General features: G+C 42.4%; 1 protein-coding gene across 5 annotated transcripts; it reads left to right on the forward strand.

Annotated features, from left to right (window-relative positions):
* The first annotated feature begins 3428 nt into the window (after positions 1-3428).
* Positions 3429-21379, forward strand: gprc5c (G protein-coupled receptor, class C, group 5, member C). Of its 5 annotated transcripts, none has more exons than XM_084159644.1 (5): positions 3429-3790; positions 5948-7031; positions 15861-15961; positions 16186-16262; positions 19021-21379. In XM_084159644.1, the coding sequence occupies exons 2-5, from the start codon at positions 5963-5965 to the stop codon at positions 19157-19159; spliced, it is 1386 nt and encodes a 461-aa protein (XP_084015770.1). In that variant the 5' UTR covers positions 3429-3790; positions 5948-5962; the 3' UTR covers positions 19160-21379. The 5 variants fall into 5 exon arrangements, with proteins under 5 accessions (XP_084015770.1, XP_084015773.1, XP_084015772.1 ...); XM_084159646.1 differs by having other exon boundaries at positions 3441-3790; positions 16186-16314; positions 19021-19242; XM_084159643.1 differs by having other exon boundaries at positions 3443-3790; positions 16183-16262.
* The last annotated feature ends 301 nt before the right edge of the window (positions 21380-21680 follow it).

The raw sequence follows: 21680 nt of genomic DNA on the forward strand, positions 1-21680 counted from the left end.
AGCTGTCTCCGCACCACGTGCTCTCACCACTGGTGTCCCCCAGGGCTCAGTTCTAGGCCCTCTCCTCTTCTCCCTATACACCAAGTCACTTGGCTCTGTCATATCCTCACATGGCCTTTCCTATCACTGCTACGCTGACGATACACAACTAATCTTCTCCTTTCCCCCTTCTGATAACCAGGTGGCGAATCGCATCTCTGCATGTCTGGCAGACATATCAGTATGGATGACGGATCACCACCTCAAGCTGAACCCTGGCAAGACGGAGCTGCTCTTCCTCCCGGGGAAGGACTGCCCGTTCCATGATCTCGCCATCACGGTTGACAACTCCGCTGTGTCCTCCTCCCAGAGTGCGAAGAGCCTAGGCGTGACCCTGGACAACACCCTGTCGTTCTCCGCCAACATCAAGGCGGTGACCCGCTCCTGCAGGTTCATGCTCTACAACATTCGGAGAGTACGACCCTGCCTTACACAGGAAGCGGCACAGGTCCTAATCCAGGCACTTGTCATCTCCCGTCTGGACTACTGCAACTCGCTGTTGGCTGGCCTCCCTGCCTGTGCCATTAAACCCCTACAACTCATCCAGAATGCCGCAGCCCGTCTGGTGTTCAACCTTCCCAAGTTCTCTCACGTCACCCCCCTCCTCCGCACACTCCACTGGCTTCCAGTTGAAGCTCGCATCCGCTACAAGACCATGGTGCTTGCCTATGGAGCAGTGAGGGGAACGGCACCTCTGTACCTTCAGGCTCTGATCAGTCCCTACACCCAAACGAGGGCATTGCGTTCATCCACCTCTGGCCTGCTGGCTCCCCTTCCTCTGCGGAAGCATAGCTCCCGCTCAGCCCAGTCAAAACTGTTCGCTGCTCTGGCACCCCAATGGTGGAACAAGCTCCCTCACGACGCCAGGACAGCGGAGTCACTCACCACCTTCCGGAGACATTTGAAACCCCACCTCTTTAAGGAATACCTGGGATAGGATAAAGTAATCCTTCTAACCCCCCCCCCCCCCCCCCCCAAATTGTAAAGTGGTTATCCCACTGGCTATAGGGTGAACGCACCAATTTGTGAGTCGCTCTGGCTAAGAGCGTCTGCTAAATGACGTTAATGTGCCCTTGAGCAAGGCACTTAACCCTAATTGCTCCTGTAAGTCGCTCTGGATAAGAGCGTCTGCTAAATGACTAAAATGTAAATGTAATTGTGGTGTGGCGGGAACGGGTGTCATTGTGGTATGGTGGGAACGGGTGTCATTGTGGTGTGGCGGGAACGGGTGTCATTGTGGTATGGCGGGAACGGGTGTCATTGTGGTATGGCGGGAACAGGTGTCATTGTGGTGTGGCGGGAACGGGTGTCATTGTGGTGTGGCGGGAACGGGTGTCATTGTGGTATGGCGGGAACGGGTGTCATTGTGGTGTGGCGGGAACGGGTGTCATTGTGGTGTGGCGGGAACGGGTGTCATTGTGGTATGGCGGGAACGGGTGTCATTATGGTGTGGCGGGAACGGGTGTCATTGTGGTCTGGCAGGAACGGGTGTCATTGTGGTATGGCGGGAACGGGTGGGCAGCTTGCAGAGAAGAGAAAGGGTATCAACCAGGTAAAAACATTATTTTTTACAGAAGGAAGACGAAAACAATGGTATTATCACAATCAAAAGCAAAGGGGTTGCATTTCAAATAGCCTTCCATTTGTGACATATTCTAGTTCATGGAGTGTGCTGCCACCTTGTGGCTTTGTCAAAATGATCAACAGTTGGACTAGGCCTAGTAGTCTAGTAAGCACTGCCCTACCACCAGGTGTCTTCTCATACCCACTTTTTTAGATCCTACAGTCGTGGTCAAAAGTTTTGATAATGACACAAGTATTGGTCTTCACAAAGTTCGCTGCTTCAGTGTTATGAGATATTTTCTGTCAGATGTTACTATGGTATACTGAAGTATAATTACAAGCATTCCATAAGTGTCAAAGGCTTTTATTGACAATTACATTATGTTTATGCAAAGAGTCAATATTTGCAGTGTTGACCCTATTTTTTCAAGACCTCTGCAATCCGCCCTGGCATGCTGTCAATTAACTTGGTTGGGAGAAGTTGCTCTCTGAGGATGTGTTGGTACCATTCTTTATTCATGATGGTAGCGCCCACCTTGTCTTCTCTGGACAAGGTGTTTTCCGGATGCCCCAAACAATCGGAAAGGGGATTCATCAGAGAAAATGACTTTACCCCAGTTCTCAGCAGTCCAATCCCTGTACCTTTTGTAGAATATCAGTCTGTCCCTGATGTTTTTCCTGGAGAGAAGTGGCTACTTTGCTGCCCTTCTCGACACCCGGCCATCCTCCAAAAGTCTTCGCCTCACTGTGTGTGCAGATGCACTCACACCTGCCTGCTGCCATTCCTGAGCAAGCTCTGCACTGGTGGTGCCCCAATCCCGCAGCTGAATCAACTTTAGGAGACACTTGCTGGACTTTCTTGGGCGCCCTGATGCCTTCTTCACAACAATTGAACCTCTCTCCTTGAAGTTCTTGATGATCCGATAACTGGTTGATTTAGGTGCAATCTTACTAGCAGCAATATCCTTGCCTGTGAAGCCCTTTTTGTGCAGAGCAATGATGACGGCACGTGTTTCCTTGTAGGTAACCATGGTTAACAGAGGAAGAACAATGATTTCAAGCACCACCCTCCTTTTAAAGTTTCCAGTCTGTTATTCTAACTCAATCAGCATGACAGAGTGATCTCCAGCCTTGTCCTAGTCAACGCTCTCACCTGTGTTAATGAGAGAATCACTGACATGATGGCAGCTGGTGCTTTTGTGGCAGGGCTGAAATGCAGTGGAAATGTTTTTGGGGGATTAAGTTCATTTTCATCTGATCACTCTTCATGACATTCTGGAGTATATGCAAATTGCCATCATCAAAACTGAGGCAGCAGACTTTGTGAAAATTAGTATTTGTGTAATTCTCAAAACTTTTGACCACGACTGTATGAAGAAAGATTATTTCTGTGTGTGCAGATGCAAAACTAGGCTATTGACACATTGGGGGTCTCTATTTCATCATAGGCTATAAATATTCGGAGGAGAGGCGCGAATAGATAGCCTACTTAATTTACAATGGCCTATTTCTAGCCTTGATAACCCAATAGCAAATTAATGTTCGATCCATGGAGCGGGGAGAGGACGCTTTAAATACCTTCAGAGTCACCGCGGTCAAATGCCACAACTTGGACATGGAGCGCACGACTAGTAATTTCTGTGCAAGCTTGATTTATTTGAATCAGACACCTATGTAAATTGTCATTTAGAAAGTGGTTCACACACTCCCCCTTCCCTTCGAAGTAATGCATTGTATTTGTTATCCTTGTAGAGTCAACAAGACAAAACGTTCCTTGTATTATTCAATTTACAGTAACACTTAACCCTGTTAGTATTAATCAAAATGGTGTTTGTGTGTGAGGGAGAGAGAGAGAGAGAGAGAGAGACAGACAAAGAGAGAGAGTAGGCAGTCGCTATCCAGGGACCAATCGCTCCGCATGAATAGGACTAGAAGCCTAGTTTTGTGAGATCCAACCGCGTCTTCAATATTTCAGAATTGACCAAAAGCAGAGATTGCAGTGTAATTCAAAACCACTAGAAACGGAATATAGGAGATATTTTCAGAGCTATTACCTTTAATAGCCCACTGGATGTAAGCTACCTGGGGACAATGTAGAGCGCGTTTTTTTGGAAGAGGTTAATTGCAACTAGCGACAATATCAAAGACCACCAAGAACAACAGACTTAAAACAAACAGACATCGGAAGGTAAGGTCCTCTACAGATTCTTTCATTTGTGAAGAGGTGGAGGTACAGTGAAATGTTTAGTAACACAACCAATACGCACGGTCTAATAGTGACACTCAAAAACCAGTCGAGACTATACAACTTTCATGGGTTTTTGTAAATTGTTCCCAAAAATATGTAATATTTAGTTAAAAGCCTATAGTTGAGCCTCATGGATCTGTTGTGAAGAGACTTTGCGATTCGAACTTTGGTGAAACACATGCAAACGTTTTGTACGTCATGTTATAATGTCCAAAATATGGAATATTAACACTATATAGCCCAGTGTTTCTTAATCCTGGGGGTACCCATTTTTGCATCTAAAACATCTGATTCAAATCATCAAAGCTTGATGATGAGTTTATCCTTGAAATCAAATCAAATAAAAATTGTATTGGTCGCATGTGCCGAATACAACAGGTGTAGACTTTACAGTGAAATGCTTACTTACGAGCCCATTCCCAACAGTGCGGAGTTAAAAACTAAGACAAATATTTGTTAAATGAAAGGAAATAGTAACACAATAAAAACAATAGAGGGTATATACAAGCGGTACCAGTACCGAGTCAATGTGCAGGGGTGCTACGTAATTGAAGTATGTACATGTGGGTAGGAGTAAAAGTGTGTATGTAGTGTAAGGGGGGAAACAAAAATATGCACCCCTTTTGTTCCCCAGGACCAGGAACCACTGTTTATACAAACGTACATATTAATCGATACATTTTCAGATTAAAACAGCACTGACTATCGCTTTTGATGCATGTACAGCACACACCTGATCAGGTGAGCCTTTTTTGCTAGCAACATTATATTCCCGCCTTCTCTGTAATTTCATTGGTTTGAAAGAGTGATATTCCGGAGTGATTAGTCAGAGCCACTGCTTGTCAAGTCTTCAGCGAGGTTTTGAGATTTGTATTGACGATGGATTGAGAATAATACCGGTAAAAGTAAAAACGACATTTCAAATAAATTCAAATTGCATGTGACCATGCGCCGAATACAATTTGTAGACTTTACCGTGAAATGCTTGCTGATGAGCCCTTCCCAACAATGCAGAGTTAAAAAATACAAATAACACAAGAATGGAGCTATTAACAATTTGCATAGGTACGAGGTATTTGAGGTAGATATGTACATGAAGGCCGGGTAAAGTGAAACCAATGAGTGAAACTGATACATGGCAAAAAATAAATCTACATTCTCCATGGTATTCAGTTTGATGTTGAATGACCTTAGTTGGTGATTGTCAGAGTTAATGTCAGAAGAGGAGTGGTTAACATATCCATGTGCTTTTTCTTGGTTTTAAGGTTGGGAACATAGAGACCATGTGTGCGCGCGCGTGACACTAGCCTATGCATGTGTTTGTATATGTGAGATCAAGAGGTCCAAAACAATTGTCTCTCACTTCCCTCCACAAACAATTGGCGGATGTTGTGCTACTACTCCCTAGTACACAACATCAACTTTGTTACATTATTTGCAGAATTGCGGCCAGAGAAGGTTATTAGATGAGGGTTATTGAATTAAGGCAGCTGGAAAGAATGTCTCTCTTATGACTATGCAGTGGCTCCATGGCAGGAAACTAAATAGCATCCGCCACCACAAGAACTCCATCTATTTGGTTATAAAATGGCTGTCGTCAGCTCAGCGTTATGTAATCTGACAGGGACAGAGACAAACGGCATGGCACAGCACTAAAAGATGTCTGAGACTACTGTAGGGATGCTTATTGAAAAAATTGGCAGTTGTTTAGATGGGTTTGACAAAACAAACTCTTCACGAAGAGAAGTCTTGGTCTAAAACTTTGAAAGGCTCATGGCACCTCATCTCAAGTTCAACTTATAGTTAGAGCAGTACATATACAGTATGTGCTGTTAGTGTGTGTCCTGTACTATGCTGTTCTATGAATGTATTGACTCAACAAGAGTGTCTCAACTGACATTCCTAAGTGTTATTACTGGGGCGACAGGTAGCCTAGTGATTTAAGAGCGTTGGGCCATTAACCAAAAGTTAACTGGTTTGAATCCCCAAGCTGACTAGGTGTATCGAGAGTGACTCTTCTGAAGGGATGACAACGTCACTAACCTTCTCGTATGCCAACACACTCAGACTCTCCCTCTTCTCTTTCTGTGTGAACAGTTTCTGCTGAACTCCATGGATCAGACACGCAAGAGGCTTCATCTCCTTCTGCTCCCGACCGCTGTCACTGTCTGGTCTCTCCCCGTCTCGATGGGCGCCAGCGTGACCCCAGGGGGGTGTGGCTCCATTGTAGACTCCCTGTACTACAGCCTGTGTGACCTCAGCGCCGTATGGGGCATCGTGCTGGAGTCGTTCGCGGCGGCCGGCGTGGTGGGTTCCATCATCCTCCTCATCGTCCTCCTGGCCAGCCTACCCTTCATCACAGACAAGAACAGGAGGAGCTCCGTGGGGATCAATGCCTGCTTCCTGATCTGTACCCTGGGCCTCTTCTGCCTCACCTTCTCCTTCATCGTAGGGAAGGACTTCGCCACCTGCGCCTCGCGACGCTTCCTCTTCGGGGTGCTGTTCGCCGGGTGCTTTGCGTGTCTTCTCATGCAGTGTGTGAGGCTGAACCTCCTGACCCGCAGGGGGGATCAGGGGCCCCGGGCCTGGGTTCTGTGTCTGGGAGCCCTGGGGCTCTGGCTGGTGGAGGTGGTCATCAACACGGAGTGGCTGATCATTACCATTGTTCGCTACCCGCTGTCACCACTCAACGTTACAGGGACAGCACTAGGCACGGCCGCAGACGTGCCCTGTAACATTGCCAACCAAGACTTTGTCATGGCGCTGATCTACGTACTGAATCTTCTCCTAGCTGTCGTAGTGGCATCCTTACCCTCCCTGTGCGGGAAACACAAGCAGAGGCGCCAGGAGGGAGCCTTCATCCTCATTACGGGTCTCCTCTCTGTTTTCATCTGGGTGGCCTGGATCACCATGTACGTCTGGGGGAACCTGAGAACCGGCGGACCCAGCTGGGATGACCCTACCCTGGCCATCGCCCTGGTCAGCAACGCCTGGGTGTTCCTGGTCCTCTACACCATCCCAGAGATCTGCTCTCTGACCCAGGAGGAGGGGGGTGTGCCGGGGTTCGGAGAGGACCTGTACCCAAGCAGAGGGGTGGGCTATGAGACCATCCTGAAAGATCAAGGAGCCCAGAATATGTTTATGGAGAACAAGGCTTTCTCTATGGATGAGCCCAACTCAGGTATGTAGAGATGCACACACACAGGCGTGCGCACACACACACATGCACATACGTAAGCTGCACACACACACACACACACACACACACACACACACACACACACTGACACTTGTTGACCCACATCAATTACCTGCCTTCACTAATTAGTACACTTCACTAGACGACAGGGTGTTTTGTCCTCTTGCTGGCACATCACAGTGGATGTTTCTAACACACCTAGCAAACATTAGAGGCGAAGGTTCATTAAGAGGGCCACTGAAGCTTGCATCAGTACAGTCAGGCACGTGAATAAGGGAACATTGTCATCTGCATGGAGCGATCTTCACACTCTACCAGTGAAGAAGTAACAATGAATGTCATCGAAACGGTAATGAATTTCACACCCAGTTTACGTTCTCCAAACTCTTCAGAATTTGATATGCTGATGCGCTTTTAATCCTGTTGGTGACCATTATCTGATCTACCAGGCTGCAGCGTGGCCAGACAGGACACTGTGTCCCTCCTCTCCTCCCACTCTAGATCTTTGATGCTGCTCTACCTGCCCTCAGCCTGCCCTAGCCTCATCTCATCACCACAAGGGTTGCGTCCCAAATGGCACCCTATTTCCTATATAGTGCATGCACTACTTTTGACCAGGGCACATAGGTCTCTGGTCAAACGTAGTGCACTATATAGGGAATAGGGTGCCCTTTGGGACGCATCCCATGGCTTAGGTTAGAGTGGGAGGGAGGGATAATAGCACATGGTAATGTGGATGGCGGATGGCGCCTTATGAGTGAGCAGCTCTGTCCTGACTGAGAGATTAGCTTACTGTATGTCCTGGTCTGCTGAGAGGTCAGCTGGCACCACGCCATATCAAGACAATATTAGAAGATAGAGGGACATACAGCATTCATTAAGCAACCATTTTTACTGACTGGAATATCATGTTTGAATAAATGAAACAAAATAACATCCGGCCTAGCCCACAAGTTGCCATATCAAACTAATAATGAGAAGAGAACGTTGTGAGAAAAATAACCCTTCCATATTTGGCGATTATATTAAATATTAAAGGGAAATGTTTGTTTTAAAACGCATCAACCTTTTCTGGTAGAGACTGAGAACGAAGGATGATGTCCTTCATGATGAGAGAGAGCTATGAAAACATTAAATAGTCAATCATTGTCTTTATTTAGCCCGAGGACTTATTTAAAAGTTAAGCGACCGAGTTGTCTCTCCCAAACACACATTCCATTACCACCGATCTACCAGGTGATTCAATGGGAGTTTGTAATTACTCACACATTAGTAAATGTCTAGAATAAAACAGTGACCTAATCAGTGTACCATACATACATAAATGTTGACACAACACACTCCTCAGCTCTGATTCAGTCCCAACATCAATGCTTGTGTTTGCGTTACTGTGCCGTCTCCATAGATACCTAGTCAGTTGCACAACTGAATGCATTCAACCGAAATGTGTGTTCTGCATTTAACCCAGCCCCTCTGAATCAGAGTGGTGCGAGGAGCTGCCTTAATCGATGTCTACATCATTGGTGCCCAGGGAGCAGTTGTTGGGAGTTAACTGCCTTGCTCAAGTGCAAAACAGCAGATTTTTACACCTCTGGGATTCAAAGCAGCGACCTTTCAGTTACTGGCCCAAAACTCTTAAATGCTAGGCAATCTGTCCATAGGTGTGGCAACAGTATCATCGTGGATAGATATTTCACAGGGGGGGGCCAGGCATTTCCACCTGGGGGAAAACAAAACTGTCTCTCACATTATCCACACCAGACCTGGGATAACTATAGTTTTAAATATGCTTTGTGGAAAATCAACAACAAAATAATGGCGGAACAAATAGTTACTTTGAAGGTGACTATAACTACTTGAATACGGATTCTAAAATTACAACTTTTTAAAACTATTTGAATACAGATCTGAGAAAGCAACTACTTAAAAATATATATTTTAATGTAAAGCCTTATTCAAATATTTCCCAGAGTGCCTTGCCTTTTGAGTGACTGTATTTGTTGGACAGAGACATGGTTGTTTTATTCATCCATTTTCTGTCCAATGGACTTCACCAAGTAAGATCCTAAACTGTCATAAAAAAATGAAAATATTAACAAAATACCATACATATTTCATAAGGCCTTATTTTTTTACGTTTATACAGGGGCCTGAAACTCATACACGTCACTTTGAACCAAAACCACGCCCATCATTATCATATTTCCCTGCATGCTCTATTGCAGGTAGATTTTTAGAATTCTTTGTTTCAATATCTATGTTTGTGATTCATTAATTAATATTATGCTAGTCAAATAGAAATTACAAACAGTTTCTAAACTAATCCAATATGTTACTTGGACTTATTGCACCCGTTACTGAGATGGTTGTTCCACTTTAGGTAGTCTCATAACTTAGTCTTCCCAACCATGGCAGTCATTCTGAATACATGTTGCAAGTGATAAAAAATTCCAATAGGTTGCTATCCCCACACTGGCTGGATTCAAATAGGAATTATGCATCACCTTGCAAACCAGCATAATGTGACTTGCAGGCCTGTTGTGGCCTGTAAACCATAAGTTTCTGGCCTTTATATTATGCACTAAGAAAAAAAAGGTATAGAGTTGTTTCTAAAGGGGTACAAACACTCCTCACTGTAGTGGTACCCAGTAAGGTTATCATTTTTACCTTTAGTTATAATTGGCCTGCAAATAGGGTTGCAAAATTAGTGATGTTGCAAAAAAAAAAAAAAGGATTTCTGGAAAACCTGGGAAATTTGGAAAAGTTACCTGCAAGTCACATTATACTGCCTTGCAAAGTGATGTATAATTCATATTCGAATCTAGCCAGAGCTAGGATAGCCAACAGTTGGAATTTGTATTCACCTGCAACCTGCATTCAGAATGAGCATCATGGTTAGAAATATTGAGAAGAGACTGACTAAGGCATCTAAACTGGAACAAACATCTCAGTAATGGGTGCAAAAATTGGATGATTGGATTAGTTTAGAAAAATGTATGTTATTTATCTTTGTGTAGCATAAGATAAATATAATAATATAATATAAGCATAATCAATGTACATACAAAAACATAGATATTTAAACAAACAATCCTAAAAATCAACCTGCAATAGAGCATGCTGGGAAATATGATAATGATGGGCATGGTTTTTGGTTCAAAGTATATGAGTTTCAGGCCCCTGTATTAGGGTAAAAGTAGGCTCTCAAAATAAGGGCTTATGAAATATGTATGGTATTGTGTTAAATAAATGTTTTTTTAATGATAACATATTCACTTAGGATCTCACTTGGTGAAGTCCATAGGACCGAAAATTTATGAATGCAACAACCATGTCTCTGTCACTAACAAATCAGTCATGGGTGAAAACACTACAATGTACTCAAAAGGCACTCAGGCAAATATTTGAATAAGGCTTTACACTAAGCAGTGTGTTAATTTAACACTTCCGGTGTCTATACGGGTCCAAAGACTCCACACTGTCAGTATTAATTATTATTATGAATTATATTTTAATTCACAAAAATGTGTCTTATAAGTCCATGTCCCAAGTAATTTGTTGTGTAGATCCATAAATACTGCATTCGGAAAGTATTCAGACCCCTTCCCTCTTTCTACATTTTGTTACGTTACAGCCTTATTCTAAAATGGATTAAGTAATTTTTTTCCTCATCAATCTACACACAATACCCCATAATGACAAAGCGAAAAACGGATTTTAGAAATGTTTGCAAACTTATTAAAAATTAAAAACAGATACCTTATTTACATACAGTTGAAGTCGGAAGTTTACATACACCTTAGCCAAAAACATTTAAACTCAGTTTTTCACTATTCCTGACATTTCATCCTAGTAATAATTCCCTGTCAGGTCAGTTAGGATCACCACTTTATTTTAAGAATGTGAAATGTCAGAATAATAGTAGAGAGAATGATTTATTTCAGCTTTTATTTCTTTCATCACATTCCCAGTGGGTCAGAAGTTTGCATACACTCAATTTGTATTTGGTAGCATGGCCTTTAAATTGTTTAACTTGGGTCAAATGTTTGGGGTAGTTTTCCACAAGCTTCCCACAATAAGTTGGGTGAATTTTGGCCCATTCCTCCTGACAGAGCTGGTGTAACTGAGTCAGGTTTGTAGGCCTTCTTGCTCGCACATGCTTTTTCAGTTCTGCCCACACATTTTCTATAGGATTGAGGTCAGGGCTTTGTGATGGCCACTCCAATACCTTGACTTTGTTGTCCTTAAGCCATTTTGCCACAACTTTGGAAGTATGCTGGGGGTCATTGTCCATTTGGAAGACCCATTTGCGACCAGGCTTTAACTTCCTGACTGATATCTTGAGATGTTGCGTCAATATATCCACATAATTTTCCTTCCTCATGATGCCATCTATTTTGTGAGGTGCACCAGTCCCTCCTGCAGGAAAGCACCCCCACAGCATGATGCTGCCACCCCCGTGCTTCACAGTTGGGATGGTGTTCTTCGGCTTGCAACCACCCCCTTTTCCCTCCAAACATAACGATGGTCATTATGGCCAAACTGTTCTATTTTTGTTTCATCAGACCAGAGGACATTTCTCCAAAAAGTATGATCTTTGTCCCCATGTGCAGTTGCAAACCGTAGTCTACCTTTTTTATGGCGGTTTTGGAGCAGTGGCTTCTTCCTTGCTGAGCGGCCTTTCAGGTTATGTCGATATAGGACTCGTTTTACTGTGGATATAGATACCTTTGTACCTGTTTCCTCCAGCATCTTCACAAGGTCCTTTGCTGTTGTTCTGGGATTGATTTGCATTTTTCGCACCAAAGTACGTTCATCTCTAGAAGACAGAACGCGTTTCCTTCCTGAGCGGTATGACGGCTGTGTGGTCCCATGGTGTTTATACTTGCGTACTATTGTTTGTACAGATGAATGTGGTACCTTCAGGCGTTTGGAAATTGCTCCCAAGGATGAACCAGACTTGTGGAGGTCTACAATTTATTTTCTGAGGTCTTGGCTGATTTCTTTTGATTTTCCCATGATGTCAAGCAAAGAGGCACTGAGTTTGAAGGTAGTCCTTGAAATATATCCACAGGTACACCTCCAATTGACTCAAATGATGTCAATTAGCCTATCAGAAGCTTCTAAAGCCATGACATCATTTTCTGGAATTTTCCAAGCTGTTTAAAGGCACAGTCAACTTAGTGTATGTAAACTTCTGACCCACTGGAATTGTGATACAGTGAATTATAAGTGAAATAATCTGTCTGTAAACAATTGTTGGAAAACCTACTTGTGTCATGCACAAAGTAGATGTTCTAACCGACTTGCCAAAACTATAGTTTGTTAACATGAAATTTGTGGAGTGGTTGAAAAACGAGTTTTAATGACTCCAACCTAAGTGTATGTAAACTTCCGACTTCAACTGTAAGTATTCAAACCCTTTGCTATGAGACTCGAAATTGAGCTCAGATGCATCCTGTTTCCATTGATCATCCTTGAGATGTTTCTACAACTTGATTGGAGTCCACCGGTGGTCAATTCAATTGATTGGACATGATTTGTCCGAGTAAAAACCATGCCATGAGGTCGAAGGAATTGTCCGTAGAGCTCCGAGACAGTATTGTGTCGAGGCACAGATCTGGGGAAGTGTACCAAAAAATGTCTGCAGCATTGACAGTCCCCAAGAATACAGTGGCCTCCATCGTTCTTAAACGGAAGAAGTTTGGAACCACCAAGACTTTTCCTAGAGCTGGCCTCCCAGCCAAACGGAGAATGTCATTGGTTAGGGAAGTGACCAAGAACCTGATGGTCACTCTGACAGAGTTCCTCTGTGGAGATGGGAGAAACTTCAAGAAGGACAACCATCTTTGCAGCACTCCACCAATCGGGCGTTTATGGTAGTGTGGCCAGACGGAAGCCACTCAGTAAAAGGCACATGACAGCCCGCTTGGAGTTTGCCAATAGGCACCTAAAGGACTCTCAGACAATGAGAAACAAGATTCTCTGGTCTGATGAAACCAAGAATGAACTCTTTGGCCTGAATGCCAACCGTCACGTCTGGAGGAAACCTGGCACCATCCCTACGGTGAAGCATGGTGGTGGCAGCTTCATGCTGTGGGGATGTTTTTCAGCAGCAGGGACTGGGAGACTAGTCAGGATCAAGGGAAAGATGAACGGATCAATGTACAGAGAGATCCTTGATGAAAACCTGCTCCAGAGCGCTCAGGACCTCAGACTGGGGCGAAGGTTCACCTTCCAACATAACAACGATCCTAAGCACACAGCCAAGACAACGCAAGTGTGGCTTCAGGACAAGTCTTTGAGTGGCCCAGCCAGAGGCCGGACTTGAACCCAATCAAACATCACTGGAGAGACCTGACAATAGCTGTGCAGCGACGCTCCCCATCCAACCTGACAGAGCTTGAGAGGATCTACAGAGAAGAATGGGAGAAACTAAACTAACTGTTCTAGTTTTTGGTTCTTTATCAAATATTTGGCAACCATCCCCTAAATTAATGGGTTGTTTTCAAAGGAAATAGTTGCCTTTAGTTGATTCTCTATATTCAACTACATAGAGTATTTGAAAAGTTTGTATTTTAACTACAAAATACAACAATTTTCTGCCCAGGTCTGATCCACAATACCATCGTTTATAGAGGATGCACAGTTGGAAAAAAAGTGTTGTAATCAACAGCCAGTGTTTATTTTTTTCTTTGGGGCTATAACAATTATAGCAAGTCAGTCAGTATTTTTTACAGTATTTCAATCAGTTTTCCACGTTGATCGAATGTCATCACATTGAATATTTTTGTTGTTGTTGAAAGTTTTGATTAGTTTTAATTTCAATATTACAGATGTACAAAGAGGACGTCTTACGTCTTACAGATTGAGTTTGATAGCTCAGCTGCATCTGGGTCCAAATATAAACCTGATGACCGTGACAGCTCGAGTTTCCCACTGAAAACCGAACTGCACCCTTAGTTTTTGTTTACTTTCAATATTACAGACATACAAGGAGGATAGCGATACTGACGTCTTATAGATTGAGCTTGATAGCTTAGCTGCGTTTGAGTATAAACCTGTTTCTCCAGTGACCCCATTTTAAAATCAGGTGGTGACCCCTTGTTTGGGAAACGCTTATTTAGGGTTAGGAAAGTATTTATGAATCTACCTACTTCATAAAAATAACAGGTGTTGAGAGAATAAAAAATTGAGGTTTGATTCATCCTGAAAGTTGCCATATTCAGTTGTTCAATCCATTAAATATAAATAAAGGGGAGAAAAGTGTAGAAAGTGGTTGAACAACAGTCGTATAAATCTACCTTAATCCTCACTGATGATGGAACTGTGATGACAACGGTCCAGTCGTCATGAACCGTGCGTCGGGCTCCAGGTTTAAACTGCCATATTTTGTCTGCATTCCATAATGATTCAAATAGGCTACATGTCCCACATTATTGCGCAACTTGCAATTAAATATTATTCATTATTGCTAGCAACCCTCAGCAACAACCACATGGACGTGACAGCATTTACAGAGGAAACAAATAAAGATAGGCTAAATCAAACAATGTAATGAAATGTAGGGTAGGCCTACCAACTGAAAGGAACTAACACTAAATTGGCAGTTATATATGTGTGGTTATTACTTACGGTCACTACCGATAGTGGCTAATAATATTTAACATTATAGGAAATTGTAGGAAACAGGAAAAATCTGGGAATATAATTAAAACATTCTAGAGTGCACAAAGTTTAAATTTGGACTGTCATTATGCTCGGCTTTGCCTTGCGTCTTGCGTCTCCAGGATTCATCCCTGAAAGTTATAAGGCCATACAATTTAAATTCTGCATAACGGCACAGCATTTCATACTTCCCTGTGGCAAAGGGGCATAAATACCTGTCATGTTGATGTGCTTTTCAGTTTGCTGCCATATGACTGATTTCACATTTGTCTCCAGCGATCATAGTGTAAAATAGATCTAAAACAATTGTCATTTATATTTACAATCCCCTTATCCAAACAGATTACTCATTTACCTAGCTCTTATCAATTTATAAATTACAGTGCATGGAGAATGATGCTATTACTATCGGGAAAAATAAAGTCGCTGTTTTTCCACTTGGAACCAACAGGTTCGCTAGACCTTATCCATGGTTTCCTCATGCGTAAAGGTGGTGGAATTATGAGGGAATTAAGTCAAGGTCTGAATATGGCGTATCTGTAGACACACCTCTGCCATACCTCCACCTTTCTGTGATCTCCACCCCAAACGAATACATGGCTGGCACATGCGTTTCCCCATGCTTAAGTTCAAGGTCAGAATAGGCGCAGAGAGAAAATTGCATAAAACTGGAATTAAGTTCCTTTTACGTGCGCACATAACTTGGGTCTGAATTCCACCCTTATAGCCTACATCAGTGGTTTATGATCTTGTCATGGTGGTTAAATACAAGACCAAGCTACCATGACTGGTTGCTTGGGAACACTGAATACCTAGAGCCCTCAAACTCAACTCTGGACCTCGAAGCCAGTTCCACTGAGTTTTTCATTGTTCCCCTCTAATCAGGGACTGATTTAGACCTGGGACATCAGGTCGGTGCAATTAATTATCAGGTAGAACAGAAAACCAGCAGACGACGGACCTCGTAGGGTAAGAGTTGAATACACCTGACCTAGAGGAGGATAACGCTTGAGAGCTGGATATCTGACTGATTGATTGAGATAAGAAGTTGAAAGTGTGTTTTATATGAAGAAAGTATCCATTGTCCCAAGGTATATGATTCAGATCTAATGTTGTCTGTTTTCTTGTTGTTGTATCTTTCAGGTCCGAAGGTTGTGTCCCCATACAGCGGCTACAGTGGTCAGCTCCGCAGTTCTGTCTACCAGCCCACAGAGCTAGCTATCATTAGCAAGGGAATGGGGAATGTGAGTACTGGCCATCAGTTGTTTGTCCATGCACACACACAGGCACGTCTGCACACACACACACACACACACAGCCTCAGATTGTTGTTGATTAGTTTTTCAATTCTCTCTTAAAAAGAAAGCGGAACCTTATTAATATCCATTTGTTTTAATATTATTCCCTTCTCTGTTGTCTGGATGCTGATGTGCATGTTGTGGCCCATGTGTATCGTTGGCTGCAGCAGGAAATGTCCTATGAGTCTCGCATCCCCCGAGCCTCCATCAACAACAGCTCCCCGGCCCACAGAGGGGGCAGTACCCTGTCAGTACGCACCGACGAGGCCGCAGACACACAAACACAGCAGGGCCACAGTGTAGGTGGAGATATAAAGCCCATGTCCTCTGGTGTGCGTCCTAAATGGCACACTATTCATTTTATATTACACTACGTTTGATCAGAGCCCGGTCAAAAGTAGTGCACTAAATAGGGAAAAGGGTGCCATTTGGGACGAACACCTGCTGTACTCGGACACATTCTCCTCACCTTTCTCCCTGCTGCATCCTGTTCTCTAGCCTCTGTTTGTGTCTGCACACAGCACAAGCAATCCTCTCAACTCTACCGTATAACCGTATCCATAGCAACTTGTTCTACCTACGGGTTCCTCCTGATGAATTCTCTCTTTGTCTATGTTTCACCTTGACGTTCATTCTCTTCCTGCTCTTGTACACTCTTATTGGATGGTTTTTAGTTCTACATTCCCAGGGAATATATTGCTTTTGTTTCTTTCTTTCCATCTTTTTGTCTTATTGAGATGTTCCTGTTTTGGACCTGTCTTATCTTTCACTTCATTCGTCCTGTGGGTTTCTTACTTCTTTCTGGTGCTACAAACAGTCCTCTTATCAATTCAGTCTTTTTTCACACGCACATTGCATTAGGACTTTCATTACACTATGCATATTTATAACGTTAGGCTTATGCGCAATTCCACGGTAACGGAATTACTGTGAGACTCAGATTTTTCACTTTTAAATGTATGCCAACCAAAAACCATTGATTTCAAAGTTTAACAAACCATACAACTCTATGCACAATGACTACTTTGAACAATTTACACAGTAAAATAATAATATATATACAGTGTGGAGAACAAGTATTTGATACACTGCCGATTTTGCAGGTTTTCCTACTTACAAAGCATGTAGAGGTCTGTAGTTTTTATCATAGGTACACTTCAACTGTGAGAGATCTAAAACAAAAATCCAGAAAATCACATTGTATGATTTTTAAGTAATTAATTAGCATTTTATTGCATGACATAAGTATTTGATCACCTACCAACCAGTAAGAATTCCGGCTCTCACAGACCTGTTGTTTTTCTTTAAGAAGCCCTCCTGTTCTCCACTCATTACCTGTATTAACTGCACCTGTTTGAACTCGTTACCTGTATAAAAGACACCTGTCCACACACTCAATCAAACAGACTCCAACCTCTCCACAATGGCCAAGACCAGAGAGCTGTGTAAGGACATCAGGGATAAAATTGTAGACCTGCACAAGGCTGGGATGGGCTACAGGACAATAGGCAAGCAGCTTGGTGAGAAGGCAACAACTGTTGGCGCAATTATTAGAAAATGGAAGAAGTTCAAGATGACGGTCAATCACCCTCGGTCTGGGGCTCCATGCAAGATCTCACCTCGTGGGGCATCAATGATCATGAGGAAGGTGAGGGATCAGCCCAGAACTACACAGCAGGACCTGGTCAATGACCTGAAGAGAGCTGGGACCAAAGTCTCAAAGAAAACCATTAGTAACACACTACGCCGTCATGGATTAAAATCCTGCAGCACACACAAGGTCCCCCTGCTCAAGCCAGCGCATGTCCAGGCCCGTCTGAAGTTTGCCAATGACCATCTGGATGATCCAGAGGAGGAATGGGAGAAGGTCATGTGGTCTGATGAGACAAAAATAGAGCTTTTTGGTCTAAACTCCACTCGCCGTGTTTGGAGGAAGAAGAAGGATGAGTACAACCCCAAGAACACTATCCCAACCGTGATGCATGGAGGTGGAAACATCATTCTTTGGGGATGCTTTTCTGCAAAGGGGACAGGACGACTGCACTGTATTGAGGGGAGGATGGATGGGGCCATGTATCGCGAGATCTTGGCCAACAACCTCCTTCCCTCAGTAAGAGCATTGAAGATGGGTCGTGGCTGGGTCTTCCAGCATGACAATGACCCGAAACACACAGCCAGGGCAACTAAGGAGTGGCTCCGTAAGAAGCATCTCAAGGTCCTGGAGTGGCCTAGTCAGTCTCCAGACCTGAACCCAATAGAAAATCTTTGGAGGGAGCTGAAAGTCTGTATTGCCCAGCGACAGCCCCGAAACCTGAAGGATCTGGAGAAGGTCTGTATGGAGGAGTGGGCCAAAATCCCTGCTGCAGTGTGTGCAAACCTGGTCAAGACCTACAGGAAACGTATGATCTCTGTAATTGCAAACAAAGGTTTCTGTACCAAATATTAAGTTCTGCTTTTCTGATGTATCAAATACTTATGTCATGCAATAAAATGCCAATTAATTACTTAAAAATCATACAATGTGATTTTCTGGATTTTTGTTTTAGATCTCTCACAGTTAAAGTGTACCTATGATAAAAAATTACAGACCTCTACATGCTTTGTAAGTAGAAAAACCTGCAAAATCGGCAGTGTATCAAATACTTGTTCTCCCCACTGTATGTATGTATGTATATATATATATATATATATATATTAATTACAGGAAAAACTGTGCCGATGCGAAGTTTGGTAACAGAATTACGGTAAAATCTCCCTTAGTTTTATTCTGTTACCAAACGTTGGATCTGCACAGTTCTTCCTATAAATGTGTTTTTGTAAAATTTTCTGTGGAAATTGTTGAAAGTAGTCCTTCTGCATAGAGTTGTATGGTTTGTTAAACTTTGAAATCAATGGTTTTTGTTTGGCATACATTTTAAGGTGAAAAATCTGAGTCCCAGTGTAATTCCATTATCATGGAATTGCCCCTATACAGTTTTTAACAATATCATCTCTATTTTTTTCAGGGTAATGGACTGCACAAGAAATCCCAGTGGTGAACACAGACTTTACGTTACACCTCTCTCCTCAAGACATTTTTGTTCATCCATTTTCCTCAAATCTGTTGACTCTATTTTGTTGTTGTCCATTGGATCCTTAATATGAGCTGGCTCTAAAGCGACCAGCCTATCAGACTCCAGAGTTGTCGTTTGGGTGACCGACACAAACAGTTTGCCGTTTGTACAACACCTCCAATCTATAAATGGACAGTCCTGCACAGCAAAATCAGTGGTGTACATTTAACTATGAAAGTGTAAAATGCACACTATTTACAGTGAACATATGAGTCCCACTGTACTGGTGTTAAAACAACACTTTTGAAAGTGTTAAAGATTTAACTCTGTTGCAGTGTTCCCAATTAAACTCTTAAAGTGTTCAAATGAACTAGATTGTGGTGTTTGCATAGCTCTACTGTAGAGTAATGCACAACACCTACAGTGTAAAACATAACACTTGATTTAGAGTAAACTGGACTCGCTTTGCGTAATGCTGACACTGTTACACTTTCTCAGTGTAAGAAATTAACACCTGTAGTGTTACAGTAAATCATTTGTGGGTGTTGTTTTAACACTGTATGGTGTAATGCCCAATTTGCATATTTCCCAGAGTGCCTTTTCTTTTCAAGTGAATTGTAGAGTTACCACCCATGACTGTATTTGTTAGCGATAGAGACATGGTTACTGAATTATTTTATTTTAAAGGCCTGTGGCTTTCACCAACTGAGTACCTAAAAATGTAACTATGACAGTACATACATCATGTCCTTACTTTGACCCTAACACAGTAGTGTTAGGAAAATAATGGTTTGCAGGCCGAATCAGGTCTGCAAGTTACATTATGCTGGCTTGCAAAGTGTTGTGTAATTCCTATTGAAATCCAGCCAGAGTTAGGATATCCAACAGTTGGAATTGTTATTCGACCGCAACCTGCATTCAGAATGACTGTCAGGGTTCTTCTTCTTATGAAAATTGATAAGAAGACTACCTAAATCATTTAAACTGGAACAACAATTTCAGTAACGGGTACAATAAAGCTAACTAACTTATTGGAATAGTTTAGAAAAATGTATGTTATTTATCTTTGTGTAGTTTAAGATTAATCAATCAATGTACATGTAAAAACACAGACATTAAAAACAATCCTAAAAAATCTACCTGCAGTACAGCATGCTGGGAAATATGATGATGATTGGTGTGGTTTTGATGGGACTGTTTTAATCTCTCCAGTGTAAAACAAAAACTCTGGTTATTAACACTAACACTGGGGGTTATTTTACCCAACTGAGTGTTACTTTCACTCTTACAGAGTGAATTTAACTCCTGAATAAACACGAGAAATGTCACACTGAAAAATCAACACTGGTCAATTTGCTGTGTGTTGATGACATAACCCTCTATAGATCAAAGCAACCCACAGAGCAGACAGCATACCCATGGCTTTGGGAGAGAACAATACCTTTTGCAAAGGTTACCATTCCTCTCACGGTGAGCTAAGCTAAGCTCTCCACTGGATGTACTGTGACAGATGAACTGTGAGCATGCTGACAGCATGGAATGGTGGAAAATAATAGTCAGACGTTCTCTTAGCATGGGGGGGCTATTTTGGCAACAAAGGTGGCTATACAGTAAACACACACACGCACACTCTCTCACACACAAACACATACACACGCTCACAATAGTTACACACAATAGTCACGTGGAAGTGCAGCCAACGACAGGATCAGTCAAGCGAGGGGGCAACAGGTGTGATGGTATCATGGGATTTACCAACCATTCCAGGGTTCCCAGAGGAGGACTCATTAAGAGTGGAAAATTCCATATTTGGAACGTTTCTATGGTTCCATGGAATCTTGGGAAATGACTCTTCTGTCACTGGGATACCTAACTAATATGAATACATTTATTTATAGGTTTAGCATACAAATAGTGTGCACTTTCATGCTTTAATTGAAGTAAGTGTCGATTATTATTATGTCAATGTTTAGCGCTTGGCTTGTGGACATCACTTTCAGAAAGTTCACATAGCTATTTCAGTTGTAGCTAAAGGGTGTTGAATGAGTTCATGTAAATACCATGCCAATGAATGTCTCTTCACTAGATAATACTTGTTGTATGAATTGTTGTGTGAATTTGAAATATATTTTTAACATAGCTATTTACAGTACTTACTTTTCTTCTAATCAGATTTGAGCCAACACCTGTAATTGCAATCCTGAATTTTTTATCTAATATGAAGTTTAAAAACCACAATGAGTTAATTGATTGCACATTCTGTATCAACAGCCATTGATGTCACAAATAATAAAGATTGACTGGTGAAATACATAGTCCTAAAATAATCTGTCATAAATAAAACCCTAATACTGTTAATATCTTATACTGTTAATTACCCTTATACTGTAATAATAACTCACATCAGAGACCACATAATATACTATACACTGAGTGGCCAGTTAATTAGGTATACCACCCCGTTCACGAAAATGGTAGTGACAGTGAGTCACGTGGCTGTGGCTTGCTATATCAAGCAGGCAGAAAGGCAGACAGGAATTCAGTTACTGTTCGATTTAATGTTAGAATGGGCAAAACGAGTGACCTAAGCGACTTTGAGCACAGTATGATTG

This window comes from Coregonus lavaretus (genome assembly GCF_964263955.1).
Source record: "Coregonus lavaretus genome assembly, chromosome: 1".
In the NCBI taxonomy this organism is placed as follows: Eukaryota; Metazoa; Chordata; class Actinopteri; order Salmoniformes; family Salmonidae; genus Coregonus; species Coregonus lavaretus.

Excerpts from the sequence above, each read along its gene's own strand:
- gprc5c (XM_084159643.1), top strand. The coding sequence starts at position 5,963 with ATGGATCAGACACGCAAGAGGCTTCATCTCCTTCTGCTCCCGACCGCT. Across the intron at positions 7,032-15,860 it reads TATGGATGAGCCCAACTCAG|GTCCGAAGGTTGTGTCCCCA; the intron begins GTATGTAGAGAT and ends TGTATCTTTCAG. Across the intron at positions 15,962-16,182 it reads TTAGCAAGGGAATGGGGAAT|CAGGAAATGTCCTATGAGTC; the intron begins GTGAGTACTGGC and ends CGTTGGCTGCAG.